The sequence below is a fragment of the Camelina sativa genome, chromosome 20 (assembly GCF_030686135.1).
Source record: "Camelina sativa cultivar CO46 ecotype springtype chromosome 20, ASM3068613v1".
NCBI lineage: Eukaryota > Viridiplantae > Streptophyta > Magnoliopsida > Brassicales > Brassicaceae > Camelina > Camelina sativa.
The window spans coordinates 16,242,621-16,255,986 of record NC_141899.1 but is presented as its reverse complement, the minus strand read 5'-3'; the positions used below and the strand labels follow the sequence as shown (position 1 = coordinate 16,255,986).

Below are 13,366 nucleotides of genomic sequence, written 5' to 3'. Positions count from 1 at the left end.
ACACACTTTAGATCACTTGGCTTAAAACTCTACAATAGAGTGTTAAGACCAAATGTTTCACTAAGGAGCTGAGCATCTCTGCCGTCTCACCTTAATACAATGCAATGGAAAATTCAAAATCTCACTACGGAGGTACTGTACTCTTTAGAAGTTACATTCCCCATTGCTATGCCAGAAAACAGAGCATTTGACTGCAACTCTAGCATCAACCGCCCCATAGACCATTGAGCTTCCGTTTTCATATCAAAACTTTAAGTAGCAAACACTAAAACTCTTCACATCAATCAGACCAAACAAAAACTATGGAAGCCTTTTTTTAATGCAAATTAAGAATAGCAACATAGATAACCATGACGAGAGCTACATTTCCACTAGGCCTGGGCATTCGGTTAACCATTCGGTTTCGGTTCGGTTGTATTCGGTTTCGGTTATTTTGGATATAGTAATATAGTAACCATTTGGATATTTTTGAAATTTCGGTTCGGTTCGGTTCGGTTTCTTTCGGTTCGGTTTCGGTTTGGTTATTTAAATAAATAACCATAACTAACATAAATTATATTAACATTAACCAAATAAACCAAATATAACCAAAACTAACCGAATATAACCAAAATTAACCAAATATACAATAACAAAAATACAAAAAAGGGAAAAATATGGATTCAATTTTACAAAATAGTATTTAACTTTGTAAATTCAAAATAATAACATTTACATATATTGATTATTTAAAATATTTAATTGTTTTAAATCTAGAAATAATTTATATTTTAAGTTTATTTTATAGTTTTGCATAATATTAAGTATATAATATTTGATATCTTCTAGGTTTTCGGATATTTCGGTTAACCATTTAATTGTCGGTTCGGTTCGGTTCGGTTTCGGTTAGTTTGGATATAGATTTTTACTAACCATTCGGGTATTTGAAAATTTTCGGTTCGGTTCGGTTTGGTTTTTTTCGGTTCGGTTTCGGTCGGTTATTTGGTTATCGGTTATTTTGCCCAGCCCTAATTTCCACAATCGATAAACCAATAAATCTAATAATTTTAAAGATAAGGCTGAGGAATTTAAACCCAAAAACAGAGCAAAAAAAAAGGTTGAAGCTTTATAAACCGCAAATTTGGTCCATTCATTAATCAATCAAACACACAAAGCCAACACAAACATCAGAAAACTGAAAACACATTAACAGAAACAAACAACAGCAAAAGCTCTCAAACTAGATTACAACCATCCCAGCAGCAGATAAACTCATACCCAACTAGGCAGCGCCTGGAACTAAGTCTCCTGCAGGAGAAGCAGCGGCGGCGGCACCACCGTCATCGGAAGCAAGAGTGAAAGGAGTCCATTCCACCGGAAGAGGAGGAAGAGGAGCATAAACAGTAGGCTTTCTCTTAACGTCCCAAGGCTGAGTCTTCTTCGGCCTTGACTTCCTGTGATGCGCAGTCGATTTCTTCTGCGGCCTCGACGAACACTCAATCACCATCCCTAATCCTCCTCCTCCATTCCCCAATTTCGGAACTTGGAATTGTCGGAGAACCGGAGAAGCAGCAGCGACGGTGACGATTCCGGTGCCAAAGATCGCTGACACAGACATTGTTTCCTTATCTTTTGTGCAAGTGAGAGAGAAGAAGTGAGTATGAGCCTCTTGCTTTGGATTAGAGAACATATCTTATTGTATTCAAGTTTAGTGGGTTTTTCTCAGATTGGGCTTTTAAGTATCTATTAGGCCTTTTAAGTATATATAGCCCATAGTTTCAACGGTCTTTATATTAATTTTCAACTTTCAAGCCTACAATTATATACGAGTAAATAAAATGTTGAGGCGGATCATTTAGCGCGATGTTTGCACTGTACCATATTCTGTTACTTATGTAAACAATATTTCTTGTTTGAGTACACTCCCTATAATTATTGACAAAGAAAAAACTATAAAACTATATACGGGGAAGAGATTATTTCATCAAGTGTAATGCTTGAAACTAAAAAGGGTAAAATGGCTTATGTTGTTGATAAACTGAATTTTAAAAACATACTACGAGTACGATCAGTGGCAGAGCTAGTGAAGGCAAATTTATGAAATTTTTAATTTAGACTTATATATATATTACATGATGGCAAATTGGTTTGTTTTTAGTGAATTGACATCTATGTCTCAGGTTCTACTACCCTTTTTGACTCCTTTTTTATTTTTTTATACTAATTTTTTTATATTTATATAATCTCTTAAGTTTTTAATAAAAAATTCCATAATTTTTACATATTAGCAATATATGACCCCATAATCTATTATTATGGCTCTGCCAGTGAGTTCAATCTTTATGCTAAAGGTCTCTACAATGGGTATACAGTTCAAAAATTCGATCATTGGAGGAACTCAGGATTGATTTATGTATATGCCTTTCTATATATTTGGCATCGTAACAACTACTACATGTGCAAGTCTCTCTGTTGGACCCCAAAATTTTTTTAATGGATCCTAAAACTAACGAAAAAGAATAACAAACCATATTTTGTGTTTTAAAATATATGATGTTTTAGAGATTTTGTTTTGTTTCATTATGTAGATTATTTTATTGTTATCTATGCAAATTATAATTTATAAATGTATTTGATACTTTGTGGCTATTTTGCATCATTATTCTAGGTTGGGTAGATTCGAAGAAATCCAGAAATAATGAATGAGTTCTTAAAAGAAGATATTGCAAAGTTAAAAATAATTATCTTGGACTGGTTAATTTTGTGGTCATGCCAAATTCTAGTTTGAGCTTATATTAATGTTGTATTAAAACCGTATAATATATAGCGAATATTAGTATATTACACTAGATGAAGTGACATTGTAGCTAGTACAATCATTTGGTTTTAGGTGGCTATTTAGGGTTTTACAATCTGCCAAAGCGATCAAATAATAAATATATTTTGTCCAAAACCTGTCCAGTCGTTATGGTTATCTATTAATTCAATAACAAGCCTAAATTAGGCTTTAAACTAGGTACTATCACCAACCTAACCAATTTCGCATTCTCCACCTCTAATCCCTTTTTTATCATTATAACACAATTAACAGCGGAAATTGCGATTACCATGAAAATTACTCTCTTCTTTACGTAGACTCAACAAACATTTGCTAAAATTATGGCCAAAAGCTTGAGATTTGATTTCTTCTACGTGACTAGCATTATCCAATACATTCACAAAATCCACGTGCATAAGATTATCACCCCTTATTTTGTTGTCGGCAAATAATTCTTGGTTTCTTTACTTACAATATATAACAGTACTACGTATCTCTATATATCAACAGCTCAGCCACTCGATTACTAAGTACGAATAGATTATATATGTTGGTTAGATCAAATTAGGCAACACAAAAACCTATGGTGCCCATTGCATTATATAAGTTTCACAAGCCTTATCCTTATCTTTGTGCCGTTGAATAATAACCGCGAGATAAACTTATCCAAATGTTTGTTTTTCTAAACCTACTTATCATTTATCACTACATTTCAGTCATTTTAAATATCATGAAATCCAAAAATGAAAAAAAAAAAAACGAAGGCATTAGCCATGGACAGTTAAATGGTTTTATAAAAATATATGATATACGAAGTCATATATAATGGTTTTATATAAGCAAATATTAGTCCTATTTACAGGTAAGTGTCTTGTATAAAGGCCTAATTTGAGCCAGTTTTAGTCATGTGATTGTATTTGTTTTTTTGGGGTAAGCTTTGGTACATCGAGAAGAGAACCATATGAATCGATCGCTCTCGTCTCTTTGCATTATTTTATTCTCTTGGAATAAGAGTTTATATTTTGTATTGCACTGCCATGCCAGCTAGATGAATATACCAGGAATCTTTGGATTCCTTCTCAGTTATCGACATAACTTTGCGATCAACATTTTAAACTGATTCTGGTTGGAAGTATATGAAAAAGTATTAAAAAGAAATAACCGATAATAGACAAAAATAATATTTGTTATATGAAAAACTAATAGAAAGACAAAGTATCAATTACGTTGCATAACAATTTATGTGACTACAAACAAACGTTGTGTCAATATAGAGTAAATAACATCTGCTATAAATACAAGAAGAATAACTAGTTTTTCACGAATATGGAAAATAGACTACTAACTTTAGTTTCAATTATCTTTATCAGAAAAAAAAAAAAAAACAATAAAACTTAGTTTCAATTATCTCAAATTATGGATAGAAAGAAGCCGACGGTTTTTTCACTAAAAATAAAAGGCGCCGGCGGTCCAAAATTTATCTTTGCTTTCACCATTTATTAAATTCCTTAATGATGCAAGAAAATCAAAAGAATGTGGATATATGATTATGTTTGAAAAGTCGTGATCGGTTGGGATTACGTTGCAAATTGGTCGCTTTGATACTCTTCCATGGTACAACTTCTTAATCATATGAATCGACCTTTAGGTTTGGATATTTCTCTATTTTATTATTTTTCGAATCCTAGTTTCATTAATTGTGTCAATCATATCATCACTATATTTGATAACTTATATAACCATGTGCTATATAATAATCGTTTTTTTTCTAGGCCTAAAACGTTAGGCAAAATTTGAAGAAAAATTATCTTCTTTTTCTTTTCTTATATAGAAACCAATGAACCTAAGTTGGTGATTAATTCAGCCATTATACGAAAATCATTGCAACACAATCTTTCTTACTCAAGTTAATGTGTTTTTTTCTATTAATATTGACGACTATTTTGAATCGAATATTATTAGCCAAATTTTCTACTACAGCTATATATCTTAGTTTTGTCTTTTTTTTTTTTAATATAAAAAACTACTACATTAATCCTTAACTTCTTACAGTATAGATTGTTACTGTCACAAATGTCATGACACGTTGATTTGCATGCCTCGTGACAATTACACTAGAAAATTGAACTCCAAGTTGGACAATAACACACTACATACAAATTGTATATATAGTACATGAATATCTCGTAAAAACCAATATAACAGATAACGAGTTTTATAAAAAACACTTTATCAACTTCGATTTTTCTTCCTTTGTGTGAATAATAATTGAATGTAACCTCCCCCACTTAATATATATTTCGCATAAAAAGACAATAATTTGCCCTACCCACATCCGCATGAAAAAAAAAAAAGAATATTATATTTTCCGAAATGTATTAACAATTCAAAATTCCACACAAAAATATTACAAAACAAAAAAAAAAGTACAATTTTCTCATTATTATATCAAAAACCTAACACCCCTCATTATTGCTCCCACTTACCAATCCGCTTCCGTGAATGGCAAGTCTCTTCTCCTCACGTCTCAGCTCTCGTTCGCTCTCTCTCCTCATCAACCTCTTCTTCGTCTTCCTCATCTATCTCCATTTCGCTTCACAAAATCCTCCTCCTCCTCACTCTGAATCCATAGAAGCCTTAAATTCTCTCGTCGGCGGCGACAGTGACAGTTGCAGCGGAGGACTAGCAGCCCTCGACGACCACCGTTCCAAGTGTTCTTACATAAGATCTCAATCAAAATGTGGCCCACAAGGTTACATAGACTATCTCAAGATTTTCTTCTGCATCTTCGGACAATCCCCTGTTTTGGGCCATCTAGTTTTATCCGTCTGGTTGTTTGTTCTGTTCTACTTGCTCGGAGACACGGCCGCGAGCTACTTCTGTCCTTCTTTAGACAGCTTATCTAAGGTTTTGAAGCTGTCTCCTACAATGGCTGGAGTCACGCTTCTCTCTCTAGGAAACGGTGCCCCTGATTTGTTCTCCAGCGTTGTCTCCTTCACTAGATCGAATGATGGTGATTTTGGGCTCAACTCTATATTAGGCGGCGCCTTCTTCGTCTCTAGCTTCGTTGTCGGGACGATTTGCGTGTTGGTTGGATCCAGAGATGTCTCTATCGACAGAAACAGCTTTATCCGCGACGTGGTTTTTCTTCTGGTCGCTCTTTGCTGTCTCGGTTTGATCATCTTCGTCGGCAGAGTATCCATTTGGGTCGCTCTCTGTTACTTATCCATTTATCTCCTCTACGTAGGGTTCTTATCGGTTTCACATTTCTTTGACCGCAAGAAACGTATGTCCGATCAGATTCTTCGTAGCAGAGAGGATTTAGCCGAGATGGGCGTCCCGTTGCTAGGCTGTATAGCTGAAGAGAAGCTGGTTTTGCCAGAGAAACCAGCTCAAGAATTCAAGATTGTGTTTCTTGAGCCTCCAAAGAGGCACCGGTCTTGCTTCTCGGTGGTAGTGAGCATCGTAGGACTACCTCTATATCTCCCCCGGCGGCTCACAATTCCCGTGATTTGCGAAGAAAAATGGTCAAGGCCTTGCGCGGTGGTGTCCACAGCTATCGCGCCTGTTCTACTAACCGAACTATACTGTTCTCATTACAGCGGGTCCGAAAGAAACCTATTCTTGTACATAATTTCAGGATCTATCGGGCTAATCCTTGGTATCTTAGCTTACTTGACGACAGAGAAATCACATCCGCCGAAGAAATTCTCATTAGTTTGGCTTCTAGGAGGCTTCACAATGAGTGTGACATGGACATACATCATAGCACAAGAGCTAGTCTCTTTGTTAATATCCTTAGGGAATATCTTTGGGATAAGCCCTTCCGTGCTAGGACTAACTGTTCTAGCTTGGGGCAATTCTTTAGGCGATCTAATCGCAAATGTGACCGTGGCAGTTCACGGAGGCAACGATGGTGCTCAGATAGCACTTTCGGGTTGCTACGCAGGTCCACTATTCAACACGGTAATTGGACTAGGCGTGCCACTAGTTATTTCCTCCTTGGGCGAATACCCTGGGGTCTACATCATTCCTAGTGACAATTCGTTGCTTGAGACACTAGGATTCTTAATGGTAGGCTTGCTTTGGGCACTTGTGATAATGCCAAAGAAGAAGATGAGACTTGATAAGCTTGTCGGTGGCGGCCTACTTGCAATTTACCTCTGTTTCTTGTCCTTGAGATTGGCTAGGGTTTTTGGAGTCCTCGATATCGACCGATGAAAATTTGAAGTATTGTAAATCTTTTTAAGTTTTGTTTGGGTTGTTTTTGTAATAGTTCAAGAAAAAGTTGCAAATAGATCATAATTTGTGGTCCTTTGGTTTTAAGAAAACGTTGTGAATACTAATGAGAGGGATGACCAAGTTTGTTTGTTGCTGAACACTCAATTCCTGTCAGGCTCAGTTTAGTACCTCACTTAAACTCTAAAAAAAAAAAAACATTGGATTGTTGTTCTAGGTTCATTGTTCATGACTTCAGGGATTGTATATATATATATATATGACATCATTTATACCATAATTTTTTACCACTCTAAATAAAGTTCGTATTCCATTATCTTACATGTGATTGGTACCTTCATTATATGAAAGAAAAGATATCAACTTTTTGGTCGGAAATAAATAGAATTTGAATTGCTTGTTTGTTTTGTGGTTTTGGCTCAAACCATAAATACGTTTTCCAAATTTCAATAAACATAACTCTGATTAAAAAACAAAACAAAATAATGGTTTCAATTAGGTAAATTGAACCGGAATGTAGGAAATACGGCCAAATTTCTCTTAAATGTAAAAAGTCCCCTAATCAGCTATATATTGTGGTAACGGACATTGCTAAGTGTCCACAAAAATTGGAGTTATCCTAATTTTAAAGATACAGTTTTGCAGACAAACAAGAAAAATGTGCTAAATTATGTTTTGTACACGAGTCGTTAGATAAGGAAATTAACAATAGAACCAAAAAAAACATATCTTATCTTAAGTTCTAATGCAAATAGGCAAAAAGAGACAAGTGTTGTCGCGTCAAGCAACTCCCACAATACTGGGAATTAAATAGACTATATTAATTCCCTTTGAAGATAAATAAATATACTGGCAAAAAAAAAAAAAACATTATCCCTATGAGATCAGTATGTGTGTTACTTGAATGTATGAGCAGAGATTGTTGACTAGTCCAGTATGTGACACCTATTAACAAATCTAGCTACTCAATTTGAATTCCATAACTCTACTGCAAGGCTTCCATAAGCAAGAGAATCTCATTGAAACTACAACGAATTAGTATCAAAACATTGGAAACTTGGAACCTTATGTAAACAACCTTTTTTGCATTTCAATTCATAGAGTTACAGTAGTTTTGCATAAGTTCCTCTTCCTCAGGAAACCGAAATTGTATCATATTACATGGTGATGAGAAATCTACGTTACAATCTAGATAAGTTATCCATATATATCTACACATTACAAAATCGGATTTACTTTTACAGCGTAGAAGAAGATTATACAAACCACATGTTATGTAAAAAAAAAAAACAAAGTTAGTGAGCATCTCCAACTGTTTGCATAATTCTTATAGACAATGAAGCCAAGTAGATGACCAAAAGCCCTATGCCCATCACACCACCAAGCCTCATACGGTTACTAAACAGAACCAAGAACGACCAAACAAGTCCTATGACCAGAAACCCAAGACTCTCCAACAAACGAGGATCTGTCTTGATCATAATGCTCGACGGATAAACCTGCCACGCACATCCAACAAGGGAAATCCCTAGAGCGAACAATGTATTGAAGATTGGACCGGCGTAACATCCCGATACAGCTACTTGAGCTCCTTCGTTCCCATCATGCAGCGCCATTGTCACATTTGTTATTAGGTCTCCAATCGAGTTCCCCCAAGCGAGGACCGTTAGGCCTAAGATCGAAGGGCTTACACCAAAAATGTACCCTAGTGAAGTCAAAAGCGCAACTAGCTCTTGCGCCGACATGTAACTCCATGTCATGCTCATTACAAACCCACCTGCTAACCAAGGTAATAACCATTTCTTTGGTGGGGTTGATTTCTTCGTTGTGGCTCCTGCAATGAATCCAAGAGCTATACCGATCAAACACCCGATTAGATAAACAATCCCAGCTTCAGTACTCGTAGGTTCCCGCTTCCAATTCCATAGAAACGATAACAGAACCGGAGCAAATGTGACAGAGGCTACAGCTAATGGTTTAGACCAGTTGGCTTCACTCACAACAGGAATTGTCAATATCCTTGGCAAGTTAAGAGGCAGAGTGATCACCCAAATAACCAACCTTTTCCAGTAATAATATCCCTGATGATCACCATCTTCGACAACCTGATGCTCTCCAGTAACAACACCACCATCTTCAATATGCTCAAGATCAAGCCCATCCCTCTGCAAGATTGGTTCACTAAGACTACTACCACGCTTATGAATTGACTCAAGATCAGAGTCAGAACCTTCTCCACCAAATCTCCAAGAGATATACACAAAGGCAACATAAACAGCATAGAGTGAACAAAACCCAAGAGCACCCCAGAAATTGATCTTTCCATAGACCAAAATCAAAGCCAAAGAGCCAATCGCCGCACAGAAGAAGCAAATATCTCTAATAAAAGCAGCTCTCTCGATCCTTACACGTCTCTTATGCAACGCAATGCTAATGACCCCAACAACAACACAGGTAACAAAAGAAGAACCTCCCACAACAGTGTTGAGACCAACATCATAAGTACCCTTTGACTCTCCCATGAAAGAGACCAAACTCGCAAACAAATCAGGAGCACCATTACCAAGAGATAAAAGAGTAACCCCAGCAACAGTAGGTGATAAATTAAGAAGCTTTGATAGACTTTCTAAAGAAGAACAAAAGTACTCAGAAGCTGTATGACCCAATAGATAGAACAAGAGAAGCAACCAGAGGAAGAGAAGAAACTGACCCAAAATTGGGAACCTTTCGAAATTACAATAGAGGAAAGAGAGGTAATCGAAGAAACCTTGGCTTGCACATGGATCAATCGATTTCAAGTAAGCACACTTTGATTTGTAGTCATGAAAGTGCTTTAAGGCACTACAATCATGCTCAGATTTAGGGTTTACGAGGGCACTTGAATCAACAGGGTTGGTAAAGAAACTCAACAGAAGACAAGAGATGACGAGAAGGAATGTGATTGTCGTCAAGTAACCAAAACGGGTTGAAGAAAATGAAAATCCCATCAATCAGAGTAAAACCTGAAAACGAGAAGAACCAAAATCAGAACAAAGATAAAGTTTGTTTTTTTATCAGCGAGCAGAGTAGCTAAAGAAGACATTTGGGGTTTGTTGTTGAGAATCTATAAATAGGTTAACAGATCATAAAGAAAAGAGATAAACACGAACTCTACGCGGAAAGAGAAAGAGATAAAGCACTGACCTTTATTGAAATATATCAGGAAGGGGAAGAAGAAGAGGGATCGAATTCGAATTGATGCTTTAATGGAGAAGGAAGGCGAATGAATACAACACACAAAACACACAAACACTTTAAAGAAGAGCAGTGGAAGACAAAGCGTCAGAAACAAAAAAAAAAACAGAGGAGGGGATCTATAAATTAGTTTATTTTTATAAAGAATTCGAAAAAAGTTTGTCACTTTGTCATTGCCGTTTTGGGTTACGGTGATTTGGGTTTTGGAATTGGCTTATGTGTCGTCTCCACGATCAACTGTGCGTCATTTTCTCTTTCCATTATGTAGTTTATTCGTAGACAAGGGAAGAAGACGAGGGGATGGTCTCATTAGCCGAACATTAACTTTATAGGCTTTTTCCACAATTTATATAATAATTTAAGGAGCTGACCCAGCAATTTTTTTTTTTGTGCTTATTCCTTAAGCACTAAACTAATGATAAAACAGAAACATTCCGGTTTGGTTCGTAATCAACAACCGGTTTAATATTAAAATACGAATTGTTTAAGTTTATTCTATGACTAAAACCGTATCTAGTGGTATCCATTGAAGTGAACCGAGTCAATTTTAACTAATTTAACAGATACATTGATTTTGATATTTTGATGAATATATATAATATAATGTAGTACGTATGTTGTTTTGCTTATTTTGTCTAGTTTTATCAATTGTGAACTGTTTCTTGATTGATTAAAATAGTTCTTGGTAGCTGAGCTTAAATCACCGCCTTATCTTCTGATAGTCCCCAGATCACATGAGGATAACTTGAAAATGTATTAAGAAGAAGTTGATAGAATAATGGCTTTCTAGCACGATGGGTCATGGATTCATCACTCATGGGTGTGAGTGACCGGTGGTGGTGTCGTCTGGTACATTATTAGCTTTCAAATTTACTTTCCTTTTATATATATAAAAAATTGAAACTTATTGGTTCGAACGTATTTTAGGAAATATATATACATTCCATATAAAATTTCCAAATTCTGATTGAGACACCCACGATCATAAAGAGAAAGTTGCGAAAATGGGACAGAAAGATACAAGTAGAAGATGTTAATATAAAGGAAATCATACTGTGATAAAGATAAAGTTAATAAAGAAATATATACTCCAGTATACTATTACTCGCACAGTCACACAAGGGATAACTCTATATTAATGATGTCGACTGAAAAAAAAAAACATAAAGTCGACTTTTATTACTAAAAGGAGTAATAAGTCGGTCGATGGATTAGGATTTAGGATAAAGTTTAGCTTAAGGATATTTAGCGAAGTTCAAATAAAATCGAGCGTAGTAATCAAGATTAAGAGGACTTATGACTTTATGAGTGTGAATTGCAAAGTAAAAGTACCGAGTCCCTAGAGCCACGCGGTCTTCAAATTTCAAACGCGTTTATTACTTTTTTTTTGCTTTTATTTAGTTTACAGTTTTGCTTTTATTGCTTGAGATGCAAATAATAGGTGAGTAGAAAGTCACAAGAATCAACACGTACGTCCCATTCTACTAATTAACATACTTCTACTCGATATAAAACCTTCGATTACTCATGGAGGTTTGATACAATCTATAAGAAAAAAAAAACTGAACACCAAACGGTCCAAACCACAAATCCTTGTAATTGTCTATACCACTTAAACTTTTTGACAGATTTATCTATTGTTATTTGTTAGTTTAGTCTTTTTTAAGATATATGTTTCCTTACTTATGTCCACAAAGTTGTATTGTGTCCAAAAATTAATATCCGATTTACTCTTTAAAATTAGAGATGAAGAAATATCTTAAAAGTGAACACTTTAAAAGCCGACGGACCCTTAAGACAGCAAGAGTCAGACCAATTCCAAACTTATTATCGATCGTGACATCTCTCACATTAATTTTACCCCAACCACTCATAAACATACCAACTCCCCAAAATTTCGGTTAACATAATTAAAATTGGTAACCGGATATTATACCGGTTACGGGACCTTCAGGAAGAACTAGAGACTTACGAATGGGCGATTTCTCCAAAGCTCTATCATCATCACTCTTTCGATCTTTCGATTTTATATTTTTCAGTCTCGTCTCCATCTTCGAATTTCGCGTAGAGCATACGACGATGAGTTCCGCTTTAGATTTTGCTTTGCCGGCGACATCGAGTTTTGTTGGCGGAATCCGACGCCGGATTCCTTCTAGTGGATTCGGTTGCTGCGTGAGATTGTGCTCTCTTCGTCCTTCTTCATCTCTCAAGGTTAATAATTTGTCCATCCTCCTCTGGCTTGTTGTTTAATTCATATAGAGGATTACGAGATTTGTTGTAGACTGTATCAGAGTGTTAAACCTGTGATCTGACTTGTGTTATTTCGAATTCTCTCTATCTGAAACTAAGCCATATTTGGAAATCTGAATCTTATCAATGTACTTAGGGTGATTGAGAAAGAGAATCCTATTTCTTCTGATAGAGGTAAGGTAACATATTTCGTTTGCTAAGTTGAGGCAATTCTTTGAATTCATAGGCTGAGTCAAGCTTAAAAAGAGATGTGAACCGACAAAGAAGCAGTCTTGAGTCAATGTTCTGTTATGATAAACCCATTCCTGAGGAAATAATCGAGGAGCCAGTAGGATTATCTATATCGGAGAGAGAGATTGGTGATAATCAGCGTTGTACTTGTTGTGAAGCTAAAGGTGCATTGCTCTGTGCCACTTGCTCTGGCACTGGTCTCTATGTAGACTCAATTATGGAAAGCCAAGGCATCATTGTTAAAGTCCGTTGCTTAGGTAAAGCCTCCATCCCTTATGCAATTTACTTTGTCTTTCATCTTAACTATATATGTTGATTCTGTTGTAGGTTGTGGTGGAACTGGTAACATTATGTGCAAAACTTGTGGCGGGCGTGGTCATGTAGGACACTGATATGAACTCCGAGATCCACTTGTTTCTAGTCACCACTTTTTATACGTCGTGCCTTCTCTCTGATCTTATTGTAAAAACCTACTTTTTTGAGTTCCTTATATACATTTGTGTTCCTGTACTGATGTAGTCTCTAGCTGAAACATTTACGATCTTGTAACAGAGTCCGTTCATTTTCATGTTGTTATATAAAATGGTCTCCTAAGTGGCTGTGACTATGACTCTC

The 13,366-nt window shown here is 35.9% G+C and overlaps 3 protein-coding genes and 1 pseudogene across 4 annotated transcripts; 2 read left to right on the top strand and 2 right to left on the bottom strand.

Moving 5' to 3' along the window:
* Window positions 1–1,104: 1,104 nt before the first annotated feature.
* On the bottom strand, window positions 1,105–1,657 carry LOC104770100 (large ribosomal subunit protein cL38). Its single transcript, XM_010494451.3, has one exon. The coding sequence runs from the start codon at window positions 1,595–1,597 to the stop codon at window positions 1,262–1,264; it is 336 nt and encodes a 111-aa protein (XP_010492753.2). The 5' UTR covers window positions 1,598–1,657; the 3' UTR covers window positions 1,105–1,261.
* A 3,472-nt stretch (window positions 1,658–5,129) lies between these two features.
* On the top strand, window positions 5,130–7,128 carry LOC147918974 (cation/calcium exchanger 1). The gene has a single exon (XM_087506061.1). It carries the CDS (start codon window positions 5,300–5,302, stop codon window positions 7,016–7,018), a length of 1,719 nt encoding a protein of 572 aa, XP_087362187.1. The 5' UTR covers window positions 5,130–5,299; the 3' UTR covers window positions 7,019–7,128.
* Window positions 7,129–8,101: 973 nt separating this feature from the next.
* On the bottom strand, window positions 8,102–10,592 carry LOC147918973 (cation/calcium exchanger 2 pseudogene; annotated as a pseudogene). Its single transcript, XR_015593769.1, has 2 exons — window positions 10,220–10,592; window positions 8,102–10,038 (listed from the first exon to the last, which is right to left on the bottom strand). The product of XR_015593769.1 is annotated as a cation/calcium exchanger 2 pseudogene (transcript).
* Window positions 10,593–11,812: 1,220 nt separating this feature from the next.
* LOC104770097 (uncharacterized) lies at window positions 11,813–13,358 on the top strand. Its single transcript, XM_010494448.3, has 3 exons — window positions 11,813–12,481; window positions 12,747–13,008; window positions 13,079–13,358. The coding sequence occupies exons 1-3, from the start codon at window positions 12,245–12,247 to the stop codon at window positions 13,141–13,143; spliced, it is 564 nt and encodes a 187-aa protein (XP_010492750.2). The 5' UTR covers window positions 11,813–12,244; the 3' UTR covers window positions 13,144–13,358.
* Window positions 13,359–13,366: the final 8 nt, after the last annotated feature.

What these genes read in the sequence shown, in the direction of transcription:
- LOC104770100 (XM_010494451.3), bottom strand. Translation starts at nt 1,597, where the DNA reads ATGTCTGTGTCAGCGATCTTTGGCACCGGAATCGTCACCGTCGCTGCT.
- LOC147918974 (XM_087506061.1), top strand. Translation starts at nt 5,300, where the DNA reads ATGGCAAGTCTCTTCTCCTCACGTCTCAGCTCTCGTTCGCTCTCTCTC.
- LOC104770097 (XM_010494448.3), top strand. Translation starts at nt 12,245, where the DNA reads ATGGGCGATTTCTCCAAAGCTCTATCATCATCACTCTTTCGATCTTTC. An exon ending in GTCCTTCTTCATCTCTCAAG is followed by an intron (nt 12,482 to 12,746) that starts GTTAATAATTTG and finishes TTGAATTCATAG; the next exon opens with GCTGAGTCAAGCTTAAAAAG. An exon ending in TGTTAAAGTCCGTTGCTTAG is followed by an intron (nt 13,009 to 13,078) that starts GTAAAGCCTCCA and finishes ATTCTGTTGTAG; the next exon opens with GTTGTGGTGGAACTGGTAAC.